The sequence below is a fragment of the Doryrhamphus excisus genome, chromosome 3 (assembly GCF_030265055.1).
Source record: "Doryrhamphus excisus isolate RoL2022-K1 chromosome 3, RoL_Dexc_1.0, whole genome shotgun sequence".
Taxonomy (NCBI): domain Eukaryota; kingdom Metazoa; phylum Chordata; class Actinopteri; order Syngnathiformes; family Syngnathidae; genus Doryrhamphus; species Doryrhamphus excisus.
In genome coordinates, this window is record NC_080468.1 from 5,465,378 (window position 1) to 5,482,497 (window position 17,120).

A 17,120-nucleotide genomic window follows, 5' to 3' on the forward strand; every position below is an offset into this window, starting at 1 on the left:
GTTACTAGATACAGTGCCTTTGTTTTTAGTGTATTTGACACAAACCTGAATTTAATTTGATGCCAGTTTTCTAATACAATATAATAGAATATAATAACAATTATTATAAAAATCTGTCCTGCTTAATATATAAGAGTATCCAACTTCCATCACTATTAAAACTACTTTGACAAAAAGAAAGTAGAGGTGAGCTATTTGTGTTTTATGTGACTGTCAACATTTCAATCGTACTTTATTTACAAAACACATCAAACATTTTCTTTATGCTAGTTTGTACTAATTTGTCATTCAATACAGGCATCATGTCTGAATTGTATAGTTACAATAAATACTAAGAGTTGAAGCAAATATTATTTGGTGAGCTACTCAGCTGATCAGACGGCAAGCTACTGCTAGTTCACCAGCTACCTGTTACGATCCCACGATAGTGTCATTAATGTAAAGCTGGACATACTACATATAGTATTTATGCTGAACAACATAGACAACTATTGTTTTGAAGAACTATTTTGTTGCTTTTTTTGGGCTCTCCTTCCGCTGCAGTTACAATTTTCTAAACTCCGCCCACAGCAAGGTTGTTAGTAACACTTAAAAAGTACTAACCGACTGATGTGCCTGAATGAATCGGATCCAATTTGGAGGTGCCACTACATAGTACATATTTTGGGATAGTGAGAGGAAGTCAGACAAAGCCAAAGATACTCCATGCAAATGTCACTGTGGTAATTCCGCACGGTCCAGCCCATGCACACGCCTGGGCTCGAATCTACAACCCCCTGAACCCACAGGCTACTAACCCACTGACCACTGCAGCTCTTGAGGCACCTAGGAGTGAGGTTTACTTAATGTTTTAGCAGACAGATAAGCTTGCTGGCATCCGGTACAGAAACATAGGTCAAGCCCATGTAGAAAGGCACACTTCATTTGTTTGTGTGTAGCCATGATGACCTCACACCAATTAAGAAAATCTAACCTAAAGCAATTTGGTCACAGGCTGTATTCCTAAATTCTGCCTCAGCTAACTCTGTGCTTTAGCATCAGATAAAAATGACTATGCATGTCGAGTTTGCATCCTGTGTTGCTCCCTCTACAGTCATTTTCACGATATGAACCTGTACTGCTACCTCTGCTGGCCACTTTGACAAAAGGTAAATGGCCTGCAGCAGGGACGATTTGATGTCAGCTGTGTAAATGGAGTCTTTCACAATCATAAATCATTAACCTTTCAGTCAGCAACAAAGCCAGTCCCACAAACGCCCACAGCAAGTGGGTGGCAAAAATAAGCACCATATCAATGAAATGCCATTTTCCATCTCCAGTATAATGTTTTCGCTATGCTGGAAAGTTGGAGCACAGCCTGCTCTCTGGCTAGATAGCTCGTCCCCCTACTGAATAACAAGGCTGGAAATCAAGAGGGGACAAGACAAAAAGGAAACACGTCTCCTCTGTTTGAGATCTCACCACAGACACAGGATATTTTTCACCTGGTTTGCCTCTTTAATGGAACAAATGTGGACTTATCGTGTGTGGCAAAGCAGGGCATGGCTTTAAGCAGTGAGTAGTTGGTTACTTTGTGGGCTGAACGTGGTACTGTACATGCTGAACATGAGGCTTGCTGTGGTTCGGCTTCAAAGTGTATTCATATGCTCATCCAGGATTCCTGCTGCTATGTCTGCTAGCCTATGAAGCGTGGGATGCCGAGACCAAGCCCATTGACTTTGTGTGCAGCAGATCCGCCAGGAGGGCAATGAATATTGTGTCAGAGATACAAACTGCAATGGTGAGGATTTCAGATGAATTTTGTCAGATTCATATTTATTTTCCTATAGTGATAAATTACACGTACACCCCAGTTAGGCTCATTTTGACTTATAAAATGAAAGTGCAGTTTCTTATGTTCAGACAAACTTTTTAAGGTATGTTGAGTGGAATTTGAATGGAATTTGACCTGTCATCTGCAGTCTTCTTCAGATGACTTCAATTGTATGTACAATTGCAATCTGGAGTCAAACTGCCATGACAAAACCTTTATGAAGTAACATTTTTAACATCCTTATCGTACAAGTGTACAGTCAATACACAATATTATGTGTAACCACTACATGTGCAATGGTACAGGTATTCATATTGTGATTTAGGTTTGAAACGATTCCTCTCAATTACAAAAAAATAAAATAAAAAAAATTTCTCTCAAATGTTTGAAAAATGTTTCAGAAAATGTTTCGTGAGGGACAGGAAGTATGACTGCCTTGCGTTATAGTCCCGCCTCTACTCATACATACAAATACAAACACATACACATACAAATACAGTGGAGATCAGCCATTGACTAGCGGTAGTGAGAAGGAGAAGCCTCTTTGTGGAATACTTTCCCAGTGAAAATACATAATATGGGAAGTGTTAAGTAGACAAAGTAGAGAACGGGGCGACAACTGCATACATGCTGCTTATAAGGAACTTTCATTAATGAAAACTGAAATAATAATTAAGATTATTCCAACTGTTACTGTTGCACTTGTCTGCATTGTTGCAGTTTATGTTTCAAAAGAAACATAAGTTTTTATATTATATACTACTACGACTATTTTCTGCATACTACTGATACCGATATTATCGTGATACTGATATTATCATTGTCTATTTACTGTTCAGTCTCCAGCATATTCCCGCAACCCTAGTGAGGCATAGAAATGAATGGATAGATGAATTTACTGTTGAGTTAACCATATTGTGCTGAGTAGCCTGGACAGAGACAATGCTACAGAGTTCTACAGAGCCCTAATTATGCTGCAATAGAGGCCTTAATTCCCCTTTCCTTACTTGCAGAAACACTTTAAGTAATAACAAATTGTGTTTTCACCAATATATCATACTAGCAAAATTGAACTGAGCAGCCAGGACAATATAATGGCATGACTTCATTAGCGGGTTGACTTTGGAGGTTTCACTGTATGCCTACTCACAATTATAACTTTATCCCGGCAGAATGACTGCAACAGTTCCACCAGCTTGTCCACGCCAGTTCATCTACCCTGCACTGTGCTCCACGTAGCATCTTGGGAAAGAAAATCAGTATGTTAGTGCACCCATGAGTCCAACATGTCGCTGTTTCATTTCCAATCAATAATTCCTCCAACAACCACATTGATTTTCCTTTTATATTTTCTGTATTACAGCACCAGGAGAAGAGACAAGAAATCAGTGCATCCTTGAGGCTTCTTATGGAGGGTGTGAAGGCGGCGAGACACCCCAGCCAGGCTGAATGCAGCTTGGTGCTTTTGCAAAGACTAGAGCATAACATCAACAGCTACCTCCTCATCCTCACACATCTTCAATTGGGTGTAAGGAGCTGTCAAGGTGACATTCTATGAGGGAAAAGCACAAGCAGTAAGCAAACATTGGTCAAATGTACAGAGATTGTCCAGCTCTGAAATTATTTTCCAAAAATATAAAAAATATTGATCTTAATGGTGTGTTGTACTTTCAAAACTTTCAAATCACCAAAATATTGCTTACTGGTTCAGGCTGCCTCACACAAATACATCACAACAAACAATTAATCAGTGTGTTGATGGAAAAAAAACAGTGAGCGAGGGAAAAGTGTTGATGGGTTTTCCTACGTGCCCTGCATCGAATTTGGCAATATCAGTTTCATAAGGTGTTGAAACATCCGGGTTTCTCGTAAAGCCGAGGCTTTCTGAATCACCGGTGCTCTGGGAGTGATGATGGGAATGTTGTGTGACACCCTCCCCCCCTCCAGCCCCCCACCCCTCATACTTCCTTCCTCAGGACAAGACGAAGATAGGAGCACATATTTTCCACATGAGACCTCTTAAAAGAAATGTACTATACTACTCTGCAATGTGTAACCAGGAATCTGCTTTATGATGTGTACCATTTCCTTTTCATATTTGCTGCAATTGCATCATGACGACATGATAATGGCTATTGTGTTTTCTCTCAGGATCAGCAGAGATCAGTGGACGGCGCAGAATTGTCTTGTGTTCCTGAAAGCAGCCTCAGTTTGAGCACGGTCCTGCTGAACTACAACCGCCTGATCACAGGAAAACTGGAGCGGTTGATGATTAGCCTAGAAAGCCGATGCACTTCCCAATGAGAATATGGACATCTTCAAGAAACACCACTCTTCATTGATCCAATAATAGGGGGAGGTGCTGTATTAATGGGATGAGAAAAAAATATTTTTAAATGTTCTGAACTCCTGTTTCAACATGTTGGCAATGCTGCTCGGAGGGGTTGTGATAGTGTGGATATAGTTCAACTTCCCATAACTAGTTGAGACTGAAGCAACAGCACTTTTGCTGGTTGCAGTCAAGTAGTGCACTCCATTTTTTTGTCAATTCCTTCCAAACCCAATCAATCAACAATCAATTCCACACTATCAACTGAATTCAACAACAAGCATGGTCTTATTAAGTCTAGTTTCGTAAGGGTTGATGTTGTATAATATGTTGTATAATATGGATATTCATCCATCTATTCTATAAAAAAATTTAACTCTTAAAATATCCATCCATCTATTTTCTATGCCGCTTATCCTCATTCAGGTCTCAAGTATGCTTGAGCCTATCCCAGCTGACTTCAGGCGAGAGGCGGGGTACACTCTGGACTGGTCGCCAGCCAATCACAGGGCACATATAGACAAACAACCATTCACACTCAAATTCATATCTATGGACAATTTGGAGTCGCTAATTAACCGAACATGTTTTTGGAATGTGGGAGGAAACCGGAGTACCCATGCACAGGGAGAACATGCAAACTCCACACAGAGACGCCCAAGGGGAAATTTGACCCCAGATCTTCCTGATCTCCTGACTGTGTGGCCAGTTTGAAATGATCTTGATGGAGACTGCTTTATAGTATTATTATTGTAGCGTTTGAAATAAAATAAACTGAATGAAGTTAATAGTGCAAATTAAGTAAGAACAAACTTTGACCCAAAGACTTCCTGTCTCCAAGGCTGAAGTATCATTCCGCTACTATGGAACCCTTATGATTAGAAGCCTAGTATCGACAATGTAGATATTGGTATCCATCCGCCGGCCTCTTGAGGTGAGCTCAATTAGCGAAATGCTGATTGGAAGCTGAACACAACAGTCGCATCATACCAACTTCACGAGGACTCATTCTGTTGTTTTAGTCAAAATTTGGACACTAATATATTAGACTAATGTCCGAAAAGGCCCCTCTTCTGAATTATCGACTCACCACCAGCACCGGTTCGGAGGTGAAGAATGGAGCCGCTAAAAGGAGGGCCACGGCGAGTGGAGAGCAGCGCGGCCCTCGGTCGACCACTGCCAGCACCTCAACCGCCATCAAAACCACCCGAACGCTGGGTGTGTTTTTCGGAGTTGTTATTCCAACTTTGCTCTCTATGTTTAGCGTCGTCGTGTTCCTGCGAATTGGTAAGTAGGAGGAACACCACACTAAATGAAAGGAGGAAAGGAAAGGGTCACTTAGGCCTTGTTGAACTTGTGTTCAACATTCATTAGCAAAAAATAGTATATCCTAACTAAGCTAGCTGAGATGGCCATGTGACTATAGTTCACCATAATCTCTAATCTGTAATTCTACACATTCTACATAAGTGTGACCTGAAATCTACAAACTCAAGCATCAGTTTTGTTTTTTTTCCATGTCCATTGTAAATATCACGGTAAGTAGAGCCACAGACTACTTTGTATTGTAAGCAATTTATTTTCTCGTCAAGTAGTAGTAGATTGATTAAATAATTTTCCCATTGGCATAAGCTTGTCCATTGCTAAGGACATAAAAACTGCAGGAAAAACACCCCAAAAAGTAAGAAGAATGTTAAAAATGCAATCACAAAAAAGCAACTTTTATGTTAGCAGAAAATTAGATAGTTCTACATTATTTAGTCTCTAATTTTATCCTACTCATTCTGAATAATGCTGCAAATTAAGACAAATATTTAACTGTAACGTCAAATGTTCTCTCTTTACAGGATTTGTTGTGGGTCAAGCAGGACTCTACCAGTCCATCGCCATGTTCTTTGTGGCCTACGTTATCATCACAATGACTGTTCTTTCTGTCTGTGCCATCTCAACTAACGGAGCTTTAGATGCAGGAGGTGCCTACTGTATCTTGACATGGCGTGTCTGCAATGTAGAGCATCTTATTGTCACTCTTCACTACTAATTGTTGTGAGTTACCTTATTCATGTAGTTTACATGAAGAAGTTTCCTTAAGGAGAACCTCCAGACATGATCAGTCGAGCGCTCGGTCCAGAGTTTGGTGGCAGCATTGGAATCATGTTCTTCTTTGCCAATGTGTGCGGCAGTGCCCTTTACGTTTTGGGTCTGGTTGAAGCCATCATGTCTGTTTTTGGTGTCCCAGAAGGTTGGTTGTTATAGCAAATTCTTATCACATTCAAAGGCATGTATTCTGTTTGTCTCTGTTAACATTTTTGTTTTGTTTTTGTTTCAGAGAATGTACCAGTTATTGGAGGCTCCTATCGGGTGTTGCCTTCAGGATACTGGTGGTCTTTGCTCTATAGTACAGTCCTGCTCTTCATTTGTTTCATTGTCTGCTTGGTAAGTAGCGTCAGGAGTAATCTATGACCACCAATATTTTTCTCAAAAGTATGTATGTATGTATGTATATGTGTGTGTGTGTGTGTGTGTGTATATGTATATATATATATGTGTGTGTGTATGTGTATATATGTATGTATATGTATGTATGTATGTATGTATGTATGTATGTATGTATGTATGTATGTATGTATGTATGTATGTGTGTGTGTGTGTGTGTGTGTATGTCATTTTCTGAAACAGCTTGCCTTTTTTTTTTACAGGTAGGGGCCCACATCTACACCAAAGCCGCTTTTATCATCTTTCTTATTGTCACAAGCGTCCTGATGTCCGTGTTTAGCAGTTTTTTCATTGTGGGGCCCAGGCTGATCACACTTCCTACCTCTGCTATGAACAGCTCCACACACGCCATTGCCAACTATACTGGCCTCAGACTCCACACCTTGGAGAGCAACCTATGGTGTATGTCTCTGCAATATTGTTGTGACGTTGATTGGCACAGGTTTTCATTCAGTACACCTATACAAACACATTTCCATAGTAAAGTACTACTAGTTTCTAGTTCCACCACACTTGAATGACTTGTATCCCCTTTGTTTCCTTTTAGCCAGTTACACCGTCGACTACACGACTGGGACAATGATGAGTTTTGCTACAGTGTTTGCTGTCATGTTCAACGGTTGCACAGGAATCATGGCAGGATCCAACATGTCTGGTAAGATAGTCATCCAGTTACTTCCCTAAATCCAGCGGCTTTAACAACTTTATACAATCGCTTGATGGTGTTGCATGTGCTACCCAGCTGTTGGTTTGAACTTAATAAGTGTTACAATGAAGTACTAAATGACCATGTGATCAAAGAGTGCTAAGTTTTCCTTTCCAATTCTCATGTTATCCTATTATATAAAATTGAAAAATTAACATTACATATATGGACTCCTGACCCTGTAGAGCACCTCGGCTCCCTGTGATGTCACAAACAGTCACAAACTCTGAAACGGAGCGTTCAGAACCATCCCAAACTCCTTTCACTTACAAATGTGCAAACCTCATTCGCTGAAACTTTTGCATCATTTAATACGAAAATACAACATTCTAACAGCATTTATAGGTCAGAAAAGTGGAAAAATTATAATAGGTTCCCTTTTAAATAAATAAAAGGACCAGTTATAATTTGAGGATATAGTACGGTATCCTGGGTGAGATTTGAGGTTCGTGTGTGACAGAATATGTCAATAGTAGAGGTCTGGTTGTGATGCCTCCTACTATGTTGTCTCCAGGTGACTTGAAAAACCCCAGCTATTCCATCCCCAGAGGAACTTTAGCGGCTGTTCTTACAACTTTCATCACATACAACCTGCTAGGTCTGCTGGCTGCATCGTCTTGTGAACGGTTAGACACACACACACACACACTCAGGTGGCAAAGTGGTATAAAGGTGGCAAATGATATAGTGTCACCAGTGTCCATGACCAGTAAGCAGGAAGAAAATGCTTGATTTAACATTTAACGTAATGTCAAATAAGAAATTGGAAACTTCATTCCTACCCAGGGGAGCGCAGGAGTGTGAAGGAGGCTGTGAGTCAAAAGTCCTCCTCCTTTTTTATGTGTGTTTGACATTTTAACACATCACATTGGCAAAGGCTCATAGTTCGTTCATAAGGTGTTTCAGTTACCGTTACATTTTATGCATCGGCATGTGTACACTGATTGTAAATGGGAGATGCAACTTGAAATATCCACCCACCCATATATTTTCCTCCACTTGGGACTCAGCTGACCTGGGAATGCCTCTGGGTCCCCCCGGTGGAACTGAAAGGGACAGACATCTGACAGATATGACTGCAACCCATAAATAATGTATAAATTATTTTATATACTCAAATACAAATAATAGGGAATGCCAATAGGGACCTTATTTTCAGACCGATAGGTAAAGAATGGTATGAATGCCTGTCAAAAAAGAGAATTTTCCATGCCGCTTATCCTCATCGGAGTGCGGGGGTATGCTGATTTCGGGCAGGGTACACCCTGGACTGGTCGTCAGCCAATCGCAGCGCACATACTAACAACCATTCACATTCATACCTATGGACAAATTAGAGTCGCCAATTAACCAAACATGCATGTTTTTGGTATGTGGGAAGAAACCGGAGTACCTGGAGAAAACACACACACACAAGGGAAAACATGCAAACTCTACACAGGGATGCCCAAGCAGAGATTCAAACTCTGGATCTCCTGACAAATTGACATATTAGAAAGCAGTATGTGCCTAAAAAAAGACTAATTTATTTCATACTGGGACTTCTATCCATCAACCTTAGTCACCTTCTCCAAAGAGACTACAGCTTCCTGGGTGCCATCAACATTTGGCCGCCTCTTGTCACAGTTGGTATTTACTCCTCGGCCGTGTCAGCTGCCATGAGTAACCTCATCGGAGCCTCCAGAATCCTTTACGCCCTCTCCAAAGACAACCTGTTTGGTAAGAAAGTTTGTGTCGGCTAGTCATCCTTATGCTTTAGTTCTACATGCTAAATAGCAGCTAATGTCAGTGTGATATCAATAGTTGATTCATCCACTGGCAGTTTTCCTTTGTGTGAAAGGATTAAATGACTCATGAAGATAGTTAAGGTCATGCTCACTGCCAAATTATGTCTGTCGTCTTGTAGCTCGATTCCTAGCTCCAGGTTTCACCCTGGCTGACTCAGCATCTAAATAGCCAGACCTTTAGCGAGAAGTGCAAGCAAATGGACTCTTGTTATTAATTTCCTGTCTTTGTTTTTGTGACTGAGGCATGTTCATTTGGCTGTTTTCACAACAGATGGCCTGCAGTGCTGACTTTCTCCACAGACACACGTATCCTGTCACCGTGTGTTCTGCTTAAGCATCAGTGCTGATGACTCAGCTGTTTATCTGATTGACAACCATGAGAATCAACAGTTAGACGTGCTTTGTGTTTGACAATGTTTTTTTTTGTTTTTTTTTTATAAATTGCTGCAGGTGGTGTTCTGGCACTCACAAAGAAGACCTCACCCAACGGTAACCCCTGGGCCTCGGTGCTTGTCTCTTGGTTGCTTGTACAGGTAGATATACATATAATGTATATTTAATAGAAGAATTTGTATAATTGAAGTGACTTTTTTTTGCCTGCTACGAATAAAGGTTACTCTGAATTTAATTACCAACTATGGCAGGACATCTCAGGTCAATATGATTCATTGTTTGCCACTAGATGGTGCTGTTTGCTGGAAAATTGAACACCATTGCTGGCATTGTGACCGTCTTCTTCTTGTTGGTGTACGCTGCGGTGAACCTGGCTTGTTTGGCTCTAGAGTGGGCATCAGCACCAAACTTTAGGTATAGTATAGTATATAGTATAGTCTTTGGTGGACAATAAATAACAACTATATGCTTTTTTTGTCTTTTTTTGCATTGAGGCCTTCATTTCGTTGTTTCACATGGCACACCTGCACACTGGGCATTCTTGGCTGCCTGGTCATGATGTTCCTGATCAGTGCCATATATGCTTTTGCCAGCATAGCATTTATGCTGCTACTCCTAATGCTGATTCATTACTTCGGCCTCTTGAGCAACTGGGGCTACATTAGCCAAGCGCTCATCTTCCACCAGGTACAAATACACAACAACCTCTATCTGCAAAGGAACCTCCACAACCCCCCCCTTTTTGTTTCTCAGGTCCGCAAGTATCTCTTGATGTTGGATGTGCGCAAGGATCATGTTAAGTTCTGGAGGCCTCAGGTGCTACTAATGGTGGCGAACCCTCGTACCTGTGTCGGCCTTTTATCTTTCATTAATGACCTGAAGAAGAGTGGCCTTTATGTACTGGGGCATGTAAAGCTGGGATTACTCGGTATGAAGGATGTACAACACGGTACATTACACCTTTCTGCCTTATTGTCAGTCAGGGCGCTAATGTTCCCCAGAGATCAGATATGGTAGTACATTGTGATACATATGTAGATTACCGCTGATGACTCATTTGACTTCCTGTGTGGTTCTACAGATGAGTTGCCGTCTGATCCTTTGCAGAGCCGATACGACTCGTGGCTGTCCTTAGTGGACCAACTGAACATCAAGGCGTTTGTTAACCTCACCCTAGCTGAGTCTGTTCGACGTGGAGTTCAGAACCTTCTGTTCATCACAGGCTTTGGTTGGTACTGTTGCATTATTTTCAGTTTCACTGACATGTAAAAAAAAAAAACTCATTTGCTATAATTTTGTCTAGGCGGAATGAGGCCAAACACTCTTGTCTTAGGTTTCTATGATGACTGCCCACCTCAAGACCACCTCCAAGGCAATGTGATTTTGCCTACAGGCTGTGGCGTAGATGCAGTATGTCCAAACAAAGACCTGGGAGAACAACAGCCCCCTTTCTTCCCTCATGTACGTGATGCTGATGGACCTAAAGACTTGGAGGAAGAGGAGTATGTGTCACTGATAACAGATGCTGTTAAAATGGGCAAAAATGTGACACTGGCTCGATATTTCAGCCAGTTCCACCGGGATGAAGTATTAGGTTCAGCACGAAAGGCTGGCCCTTATCAAGGCATGGCTGGGCCATTTGTTGATGTTTGGCCCCTGAATCTGCTGCGACCCAACAGCCGCAGCTACGTGGACATCTGCTCGCTATTTCTGCTACAACTGGCCTGCCTGCTGCATGAGACCCGTGCGTGGAGCCAGGCCAGGCTACGCCTCTTCCTCTGCGTGGAAGAAGGTGTCAGTCTACAGGACGAAGAAGAGGCAAAGCTACGAATGATGCTGAAGGAGCTCAGGATATCTGCCCAGGTGCAGATGGTTGCCTGGGACCAGGTGGTAGCGCTGCACTGGCAGAGACTAGGAAGAGAGGATGAGGAAGTTGAAGATGAGAAGGGAGATTGGACAGAAACTTTTCTGAACAATGCAACTCAGCTGACTGATGAGTACATCCATGCCGTCAACAATCTTATTCGACGACACGGAGCGCCTCAACCTGCTGTGCGCTTTCTGTATTTGCCGCACCCACCTGCGGATACAAGCCGCTACCATGCCTACCTGCACCAAGTGGACCTGTTGAGTCGAGACTTGGGGCCGACGCTACTCATTCACGGTGTCACTCCTGTCGTCACGACTGACATCTAAATTTAATCACAGTCTGCATTCTCTGACTCTAATTGCACATGGAACCACTCACTGGTAGCAGGGGCATATTCTGCTGCACTCCGTCTTTACATTTCACACTAACCTATCAAGACACCTGGTGGGATTTAGAAACACTATATAGGAAGTAAAGGTGCTACCCCTTTTTCATATCTCTTACTGATGAGCTAGATTTTCTTTTGGTTTTTTTTACACGTTGATATAGTATTTAGTTTGCTTATGTTTTGTCATTTAAAGTGTCACAATTTTGTAATTAAAGAGGAACTAACAATGAATGTGTAGCAATGGCTAGATAGCTTATGTAGTGATGAAAGGAAGGAAAAGGTGTTGGAAAAATAAGGTCCTACTAATAGTAAAAATGACCTGTAGCTTGAAGAAATAAAGATGATATATATGACAAAATGTAATATGAAGAATGATCCATCTTCTACATTGCCTATTCTCAATAGGGTCACGGTTATGCTGGAGCCTATCCCAGCTGTCTTTGGGAGAGAGGCGGGGTACACCCTGGACTGGTCGCCAGCCAATCACAGAGCACATATAGATAAACAACCATTCACACTCACATTCATACCTATGGACAATTTGGAGTCGCCAATTAACCTAGCATGTTTTTGGAATGTGGGAGGAAACCCAAAGGGAGAACATGCAAACTCCACGCAGAGATGGCCAAGGGTGTAATTGGGTCTCCGAGCCCACCGTGCAGCCCCATATAAATAATGAAAAATGTAAACTATTACAGCTGCAACGATTAGTGATATAACTGATTCAACTATTTTTGTACGTGATTAATCTTTTTTTTAATTCAAAAATATAAATATTCTTTGATATAGTCCATCTTGGGCCTAACTGCATTACTCCATTAATTGAAACAGCAAACTTCAGATTAATCTACTAGGAAAATGAAGTTACAGCCCTAGACATACAGTAGCATACATATGTTACACAATGATATTAAAGATCAGGATAAAGATATAAGTAGGTATGTCCGATATATGACCAGATACCAATCCCGATATGTGTAACATGACATACATGTATCTCTTGTGGTGGATTGAACACATACGTATATGGCTTGTATACAGTAATTTAATATTGGTTTTCATGATTGGGAAAAAACATGACCATATCACATTTTTATGCTGATATTGGGCTGATGGTTATCAGTATCGATAATTATCCCTAGATATGTTATAAATATATTGTGACAGGAGTTGATTTGCACATTTTGAGATAAAGGGGTGTTTTTTTATGTTGGTCTGTTTTAATTTATTCCACTTGGCCGTAATTGATCACAGAGGGCAGGTCTACAGCTTGTATTCGGAACGCCCATATAAGGAAGTCTAGCTCACGTCACAGTATTAGAAAAAACTTGGATGTACTCTGATGGCACACTGTTCCTGTTGCTCACGACTTGGTGTGGCTTTAACCTCTTTACTGCAAATTACAAGCAAGTGACTCAGTATCTCTCTTTCTGTGGTGTTGACTAGATCACGTGTTCTGGTAAGATAAAAATGAGTAAACATCAAATGTAAAGTGTCCACATGATGCAGTAAATCATTGTGCAGCAGACCTATGTGATGGGCAATTGTGGAAACCTTCTGATGTAGAGCCAACGCCATCTGCGGCATATGTCGTGTGGTATGAAAACGTTCCATGAGCTTGTGCACAGGAGCTTTGACACCTGCCTACATCACATTGACAAACTCTATGTGGGAGGGAGTGTGTTCACAGATGGAGGCAGATTTTCATCCATGTACTATTAATGGCAGTAGAGAGCATCAAACTGGTCTTAGAAATGAAGTGGATTTATTTTACGTTGCCACCACTTGCACTTCGATTGACAGAACATTTTTGGGTGATGGACTGTATCACTTCCGGCCAGTTAATGGAAAAAAAAAACCCAAATGAGGCCATCATCTCTACTGAAACAGAGAATACAAACTGGCAATTTGTAGCTATTAGGTTTGTAAATAGACAACTGAAATAGACATTAACGAGCAGCTCACACCATCATCGGGGTGGTCCCGTGAAGGTGCGAAGTTGTCCCACTGCCTTATAACGTCAGCTTCCGTGTGCCTTATTTAGAATTGTTTGCTCACAGCACGTATTGGCATTCATGCTCTCCTCGTGCGGAAGGATTGAGCAGCCTGTTGTCTGCCCACGTCCCTGAGAAGCACATGCCAATTTGGGATTTGTCCAATAAATGAACTTATTTTTTATCATGTGAATGGCTTTGATACGCCATATGGAACCCATAACTTATTAGCACAGGTCTCCTTAGGTTATTTCAAGAGGTTGCCACTTATTTGCCCCACATATTAAAGCCACTCCACTCTATACACACAAACTCAGTGTCTATTCAGTACAATGAGATTGGATTCAATATGGCAGACTCATTTAAATAACACACATTTATGTCGGAGTTCCATTTGTGTTCATATAGGAATACTGTCAGTGTTGAAAACTACTCTCGTAAATTCATACTTGTGTACTTGTGTGAAAGTGTACCTAATGGAGTTTCCAGTGACCATATATGGTATCTGCCTCAGTGCACCCCCTCACACCGGGGATGCCCTTCTACACACAGAACAAACAGATTTGAGTCATTCTCACACTCAGGACATGTGACTAATTTCATCATCTGTGTTATTGAATCTACGGAAAGTTATTCAGTCTATTTGTGGGCATTAGTGTTAAATATGCGAGTTTGTGTCTGATTTGCTTCATTGGAAACGTTCTCAATTTTCCGTAATATATTTAGGAATACTAACTGTACCCCTATACAATTATTTATTGTACATGTGTACAATGGCTTCATAGGACTAAAGTGTGCCTCAGTGTGTGGCCCATTAGAATTTTTCTCAATTTGTAATAAGCAAATATGGGAAAAAAAACTTAACAAAACCTTTGATTGTTGAGACCCACATAGGTCTGGTCAGATGTTTTGAATGTCTCATTATTTTGGGGCCGATAATAATTGATTTGAATAGTGCTTTTTGTATGACAGAATGATAATACTGATGATTTTGGAAGACTTTTTCCCCCTCAAAACTGTACATCTCACTTTTTTACCTTTTCACAGAGCTCTTTGGACTTTCCCATTGTTCTGAGTATTGGTCAATCTAATGAGTGCCACCAAACAAACCATCTTTTGCTGCCACAGAGACACTGTCAGCTGTAGTCAATCATGATCACTAACAGGAAGTCAATGTAGCTTGGACTTGGCAAGTCCAAAGACATGCCGAAATTTTCTGTACAGAGTATATTAGACTGTATTTCTTCATTTCTTTATCATTTTAATTATACTGTAGTTAGTAAGAACCCCAAATTCAGTGTCTCATAACATTTAAAAAATGGGCAAAAAATCAGTATCATGTATAATCATATCATATAATTAATATACAGGGTCAAAAATGATCTGACACATTTGTAGGTTAAATAAAAGGCAAATAAAGTAAAGAAACAAAAAAAGTGTTTTTATTTTTGAAAAGTACATATAATGCCATTCTGTTTCATTATGTTTTAAAAATTAAATCAGTTCCGGCGGTGCGAGGTTGGCCGGTTGATTTTTATTTCAATGCAGATCCAGTAGCTCTGAAGTTGGTAACCCATAACAAGATGGTGTTTCGAGCTGGTACGGGATCATGTCTACCTAGATTGTGCAAACGGAATGCTCGTTGTGTTGCAGTTACAGATTTGTTTGTTTTGATAAACTTTTCCACAAAGTGCGATGCTCACCAGTCCAATTCATAGCAGCAACTGAAAAAGAAACAAAAAACATTGGCCTTATAAAGAAACAAAGCAAAATGGCATTATATGTACTTTTTCATTTTGCCTGACCCTGTATAATCATTCAATTTTGAGAAAAGAACAGTTCAAATAAGTCATTATGATGACATTTATTCCCATGATGAGTGTACGTATGTAAGCTTTAGATAATAATCCACAATGGGAGACAACATCGTCCACATTGGTGCGATGTTTTTGGTGTGAAGTCTTCTTTAGGGCTTATACAGCACGCCTACCTGTTTTCCGAGCCGCATGCCCACTCTTTCTCGCCTTTTTGTTTTTGACGCACAGCACCATCACTAAAGGCACCAATCAAAAACCGAGTATTTCATTTTGCCATCTGGTGCTTCATTCTTTATGTGGAAACTTGTTTTTCCGCGCAAGTGTTCACACTACAGACTCTCATCCATCTGTAACTCCGGCTCAGCCTGGATCCAGACAAAGAGGCCAGCACATTTGGACTGGACTGTTTGCCACAACCATGCTCATTAAATAGTTCCGAAACCGCAGCACCTCGCCAGATGATTAGTTCATTATCAATTCAAATGAATGCTGTGGGCACATTGTTCAATAGTGATTTATCACTGACTGGTTTCCCACATTTAAACACCACAGGGAATCAAGCAGATGAATGCCAATTGGATACAACTGAGTGATGCCAATCAACATGTTGACTTGGATCAGTTGACTGTTATAGCAGATGGTGAGGCGATACAGCAGCACCTCTCTAAACGTGTGAACGGAGGTCAGTGTGGTGTGAAATGCTTCATTTCCACCTTTTAGTGTTAATATTCAAATATGGATGACGGTTCCCCAGGGGTTCACATGTACCTCCTCCAGTAGTGCATATAACTGCACGTTTGATTATTTTTAGCCTACATGGTTTATGCTGTGCTACAGATGGCTTGTGCATATGTCATGCTTTCCCCATCTTGAATTAAAAATTGTTTTAGATTAAAAGGTCCGTATTACCTGTGGTGACTTGCAGGCTATTCTTCACCTCTTTCCTAAATCATATTGGGGTAGACTTACTGTCATGGTTACTGTCATTACAATGAGTAATTTGAACTGTTGAATGGTATTACTCTAATTATTTTAAGACTAATATGAGTGTGCGTGCTTGTTTGTCTATATGTGCCATAAGATTGACCGGTGACCATTCCAGGGTGCACCCTGCCACCCCAAAAGTCAGCTGGGATAAGCTCCATGCTAACCCATGACACTGAGGTTTCATGTGTCCGCACTTTTTGCGCAACTTACTGTTCTCTAATAAGTAACGAATCGTCCATTTACACATAAAGGATACAGTATACCATTTTATCACATACTACAGTATTAATTGTCCCTGTACCCTAGAAACCACCCATGAATGATACGGGAAAAGGCCGAAATGATACTGTGTCAAAGCCCAGGGCAGTGATACTGATAAAATATAGAGTTTAACCATGTCCAGTATCAGCCCCCGTAGCTGTCCACTCAGAGCGCGCTGCTCTGGTATCGTGCCCGTGAAACAACCAATCAGAGAACAGCGCACGAGTGCTTAGTGCCTAGTACTTCTCCAGTCACCAAAAAACCCAAACTTGATTAATG

The 17,120-nt window shown here is 40.9% G+C and overlaps 2 protein-coding genes across 6 annotated transcripts; both read left to right on the forward strand.

Moving 5' to 3' along the window:
• Positions 1–1,331: 1,331 nt before the first annotated feature.
• On the forward strand, positions 1,332–4,924 carry thpo (thrombopoietin). 3 transcript variants are annotated; one of them, XM_058069042.1, is made up of 5 exons: positions 1,332–1,554; positions 1,656–1,780; positions 2,986–3,072; positions 3,177–3,357; positions 3,965–4,924. In XM_058069042.1, the coding sequence occupies exons 1-5, from the start codon at positions 1,542–1,544 to the stop codon at positions 4,009–4,011; spliced, it is 453 nt and encodes a 150-aa protein (XP_057925025.1). In that variant the 5' UTR covers positions 1,332–1,541; the 3' UTR covers positions 4,012–4,924. The 3 variants fall into 3 exon arrangements, with proteins under 3 accessions (XP_057925025.1, XP_057925023.1, XP_057925024.1); XM_058069040.1 differs by having other exon boundaries at positions 3,177–3,341; XM_058069041.1 differs by lacking the exon at positions 2,986–3,072 and having other exon boundaries at positions 3,177–3,341.
• A 138-nt stretch (positions 4,925–5,062) lies between these two features.
• Positions 5,063–12,130, forward strand: LOC131126468 (solute carrier family 12 member 9-like). 3 transcript variants are annotated; one of them, XM_058069036.1, is made up of 14 exons: positions 5,063–5,429; positions 5,990–6,124; positions 6,247–6,384; positions 6,472–6,578; positions 6,842–7,040; positions 7,186–7,293; positions 7,859–7,970; positions 8,906–9,063; positions 9,582–9,664; positions 9,814–9,938; positions 10,019–10,211; positions 10,278–10,473; positions 10,606–10,752; positions 10,828–12,130. In XM_058069036.1, the coding sequence occupies exons 1-14, from the start codon at positions 5,195–5,197 to the stop codon at positions 11,718–11,720; spliced, it is 2,829 nt and encodes a 942-aa protein (XP_057925019.1). In that variant the 5' UTR covers positions 5,063–5,194; the 3' UTR covers positions 11,721–12,130. The 3 variants fall into 3 exon arrangements, with proteins under 3 accessions (XP_057925019.1, XP_057925020.1, XP_057925022.1); XM_058069037.1 differs by having other exon boundaries at positions 10,278–10,452; XM_058069039.1 differs by having other exon boundaries at positions 5,063–5,360.
• The last annotated feature ends 4,990 nt before the right edge of the window (positions 12,131–17,120 follow it).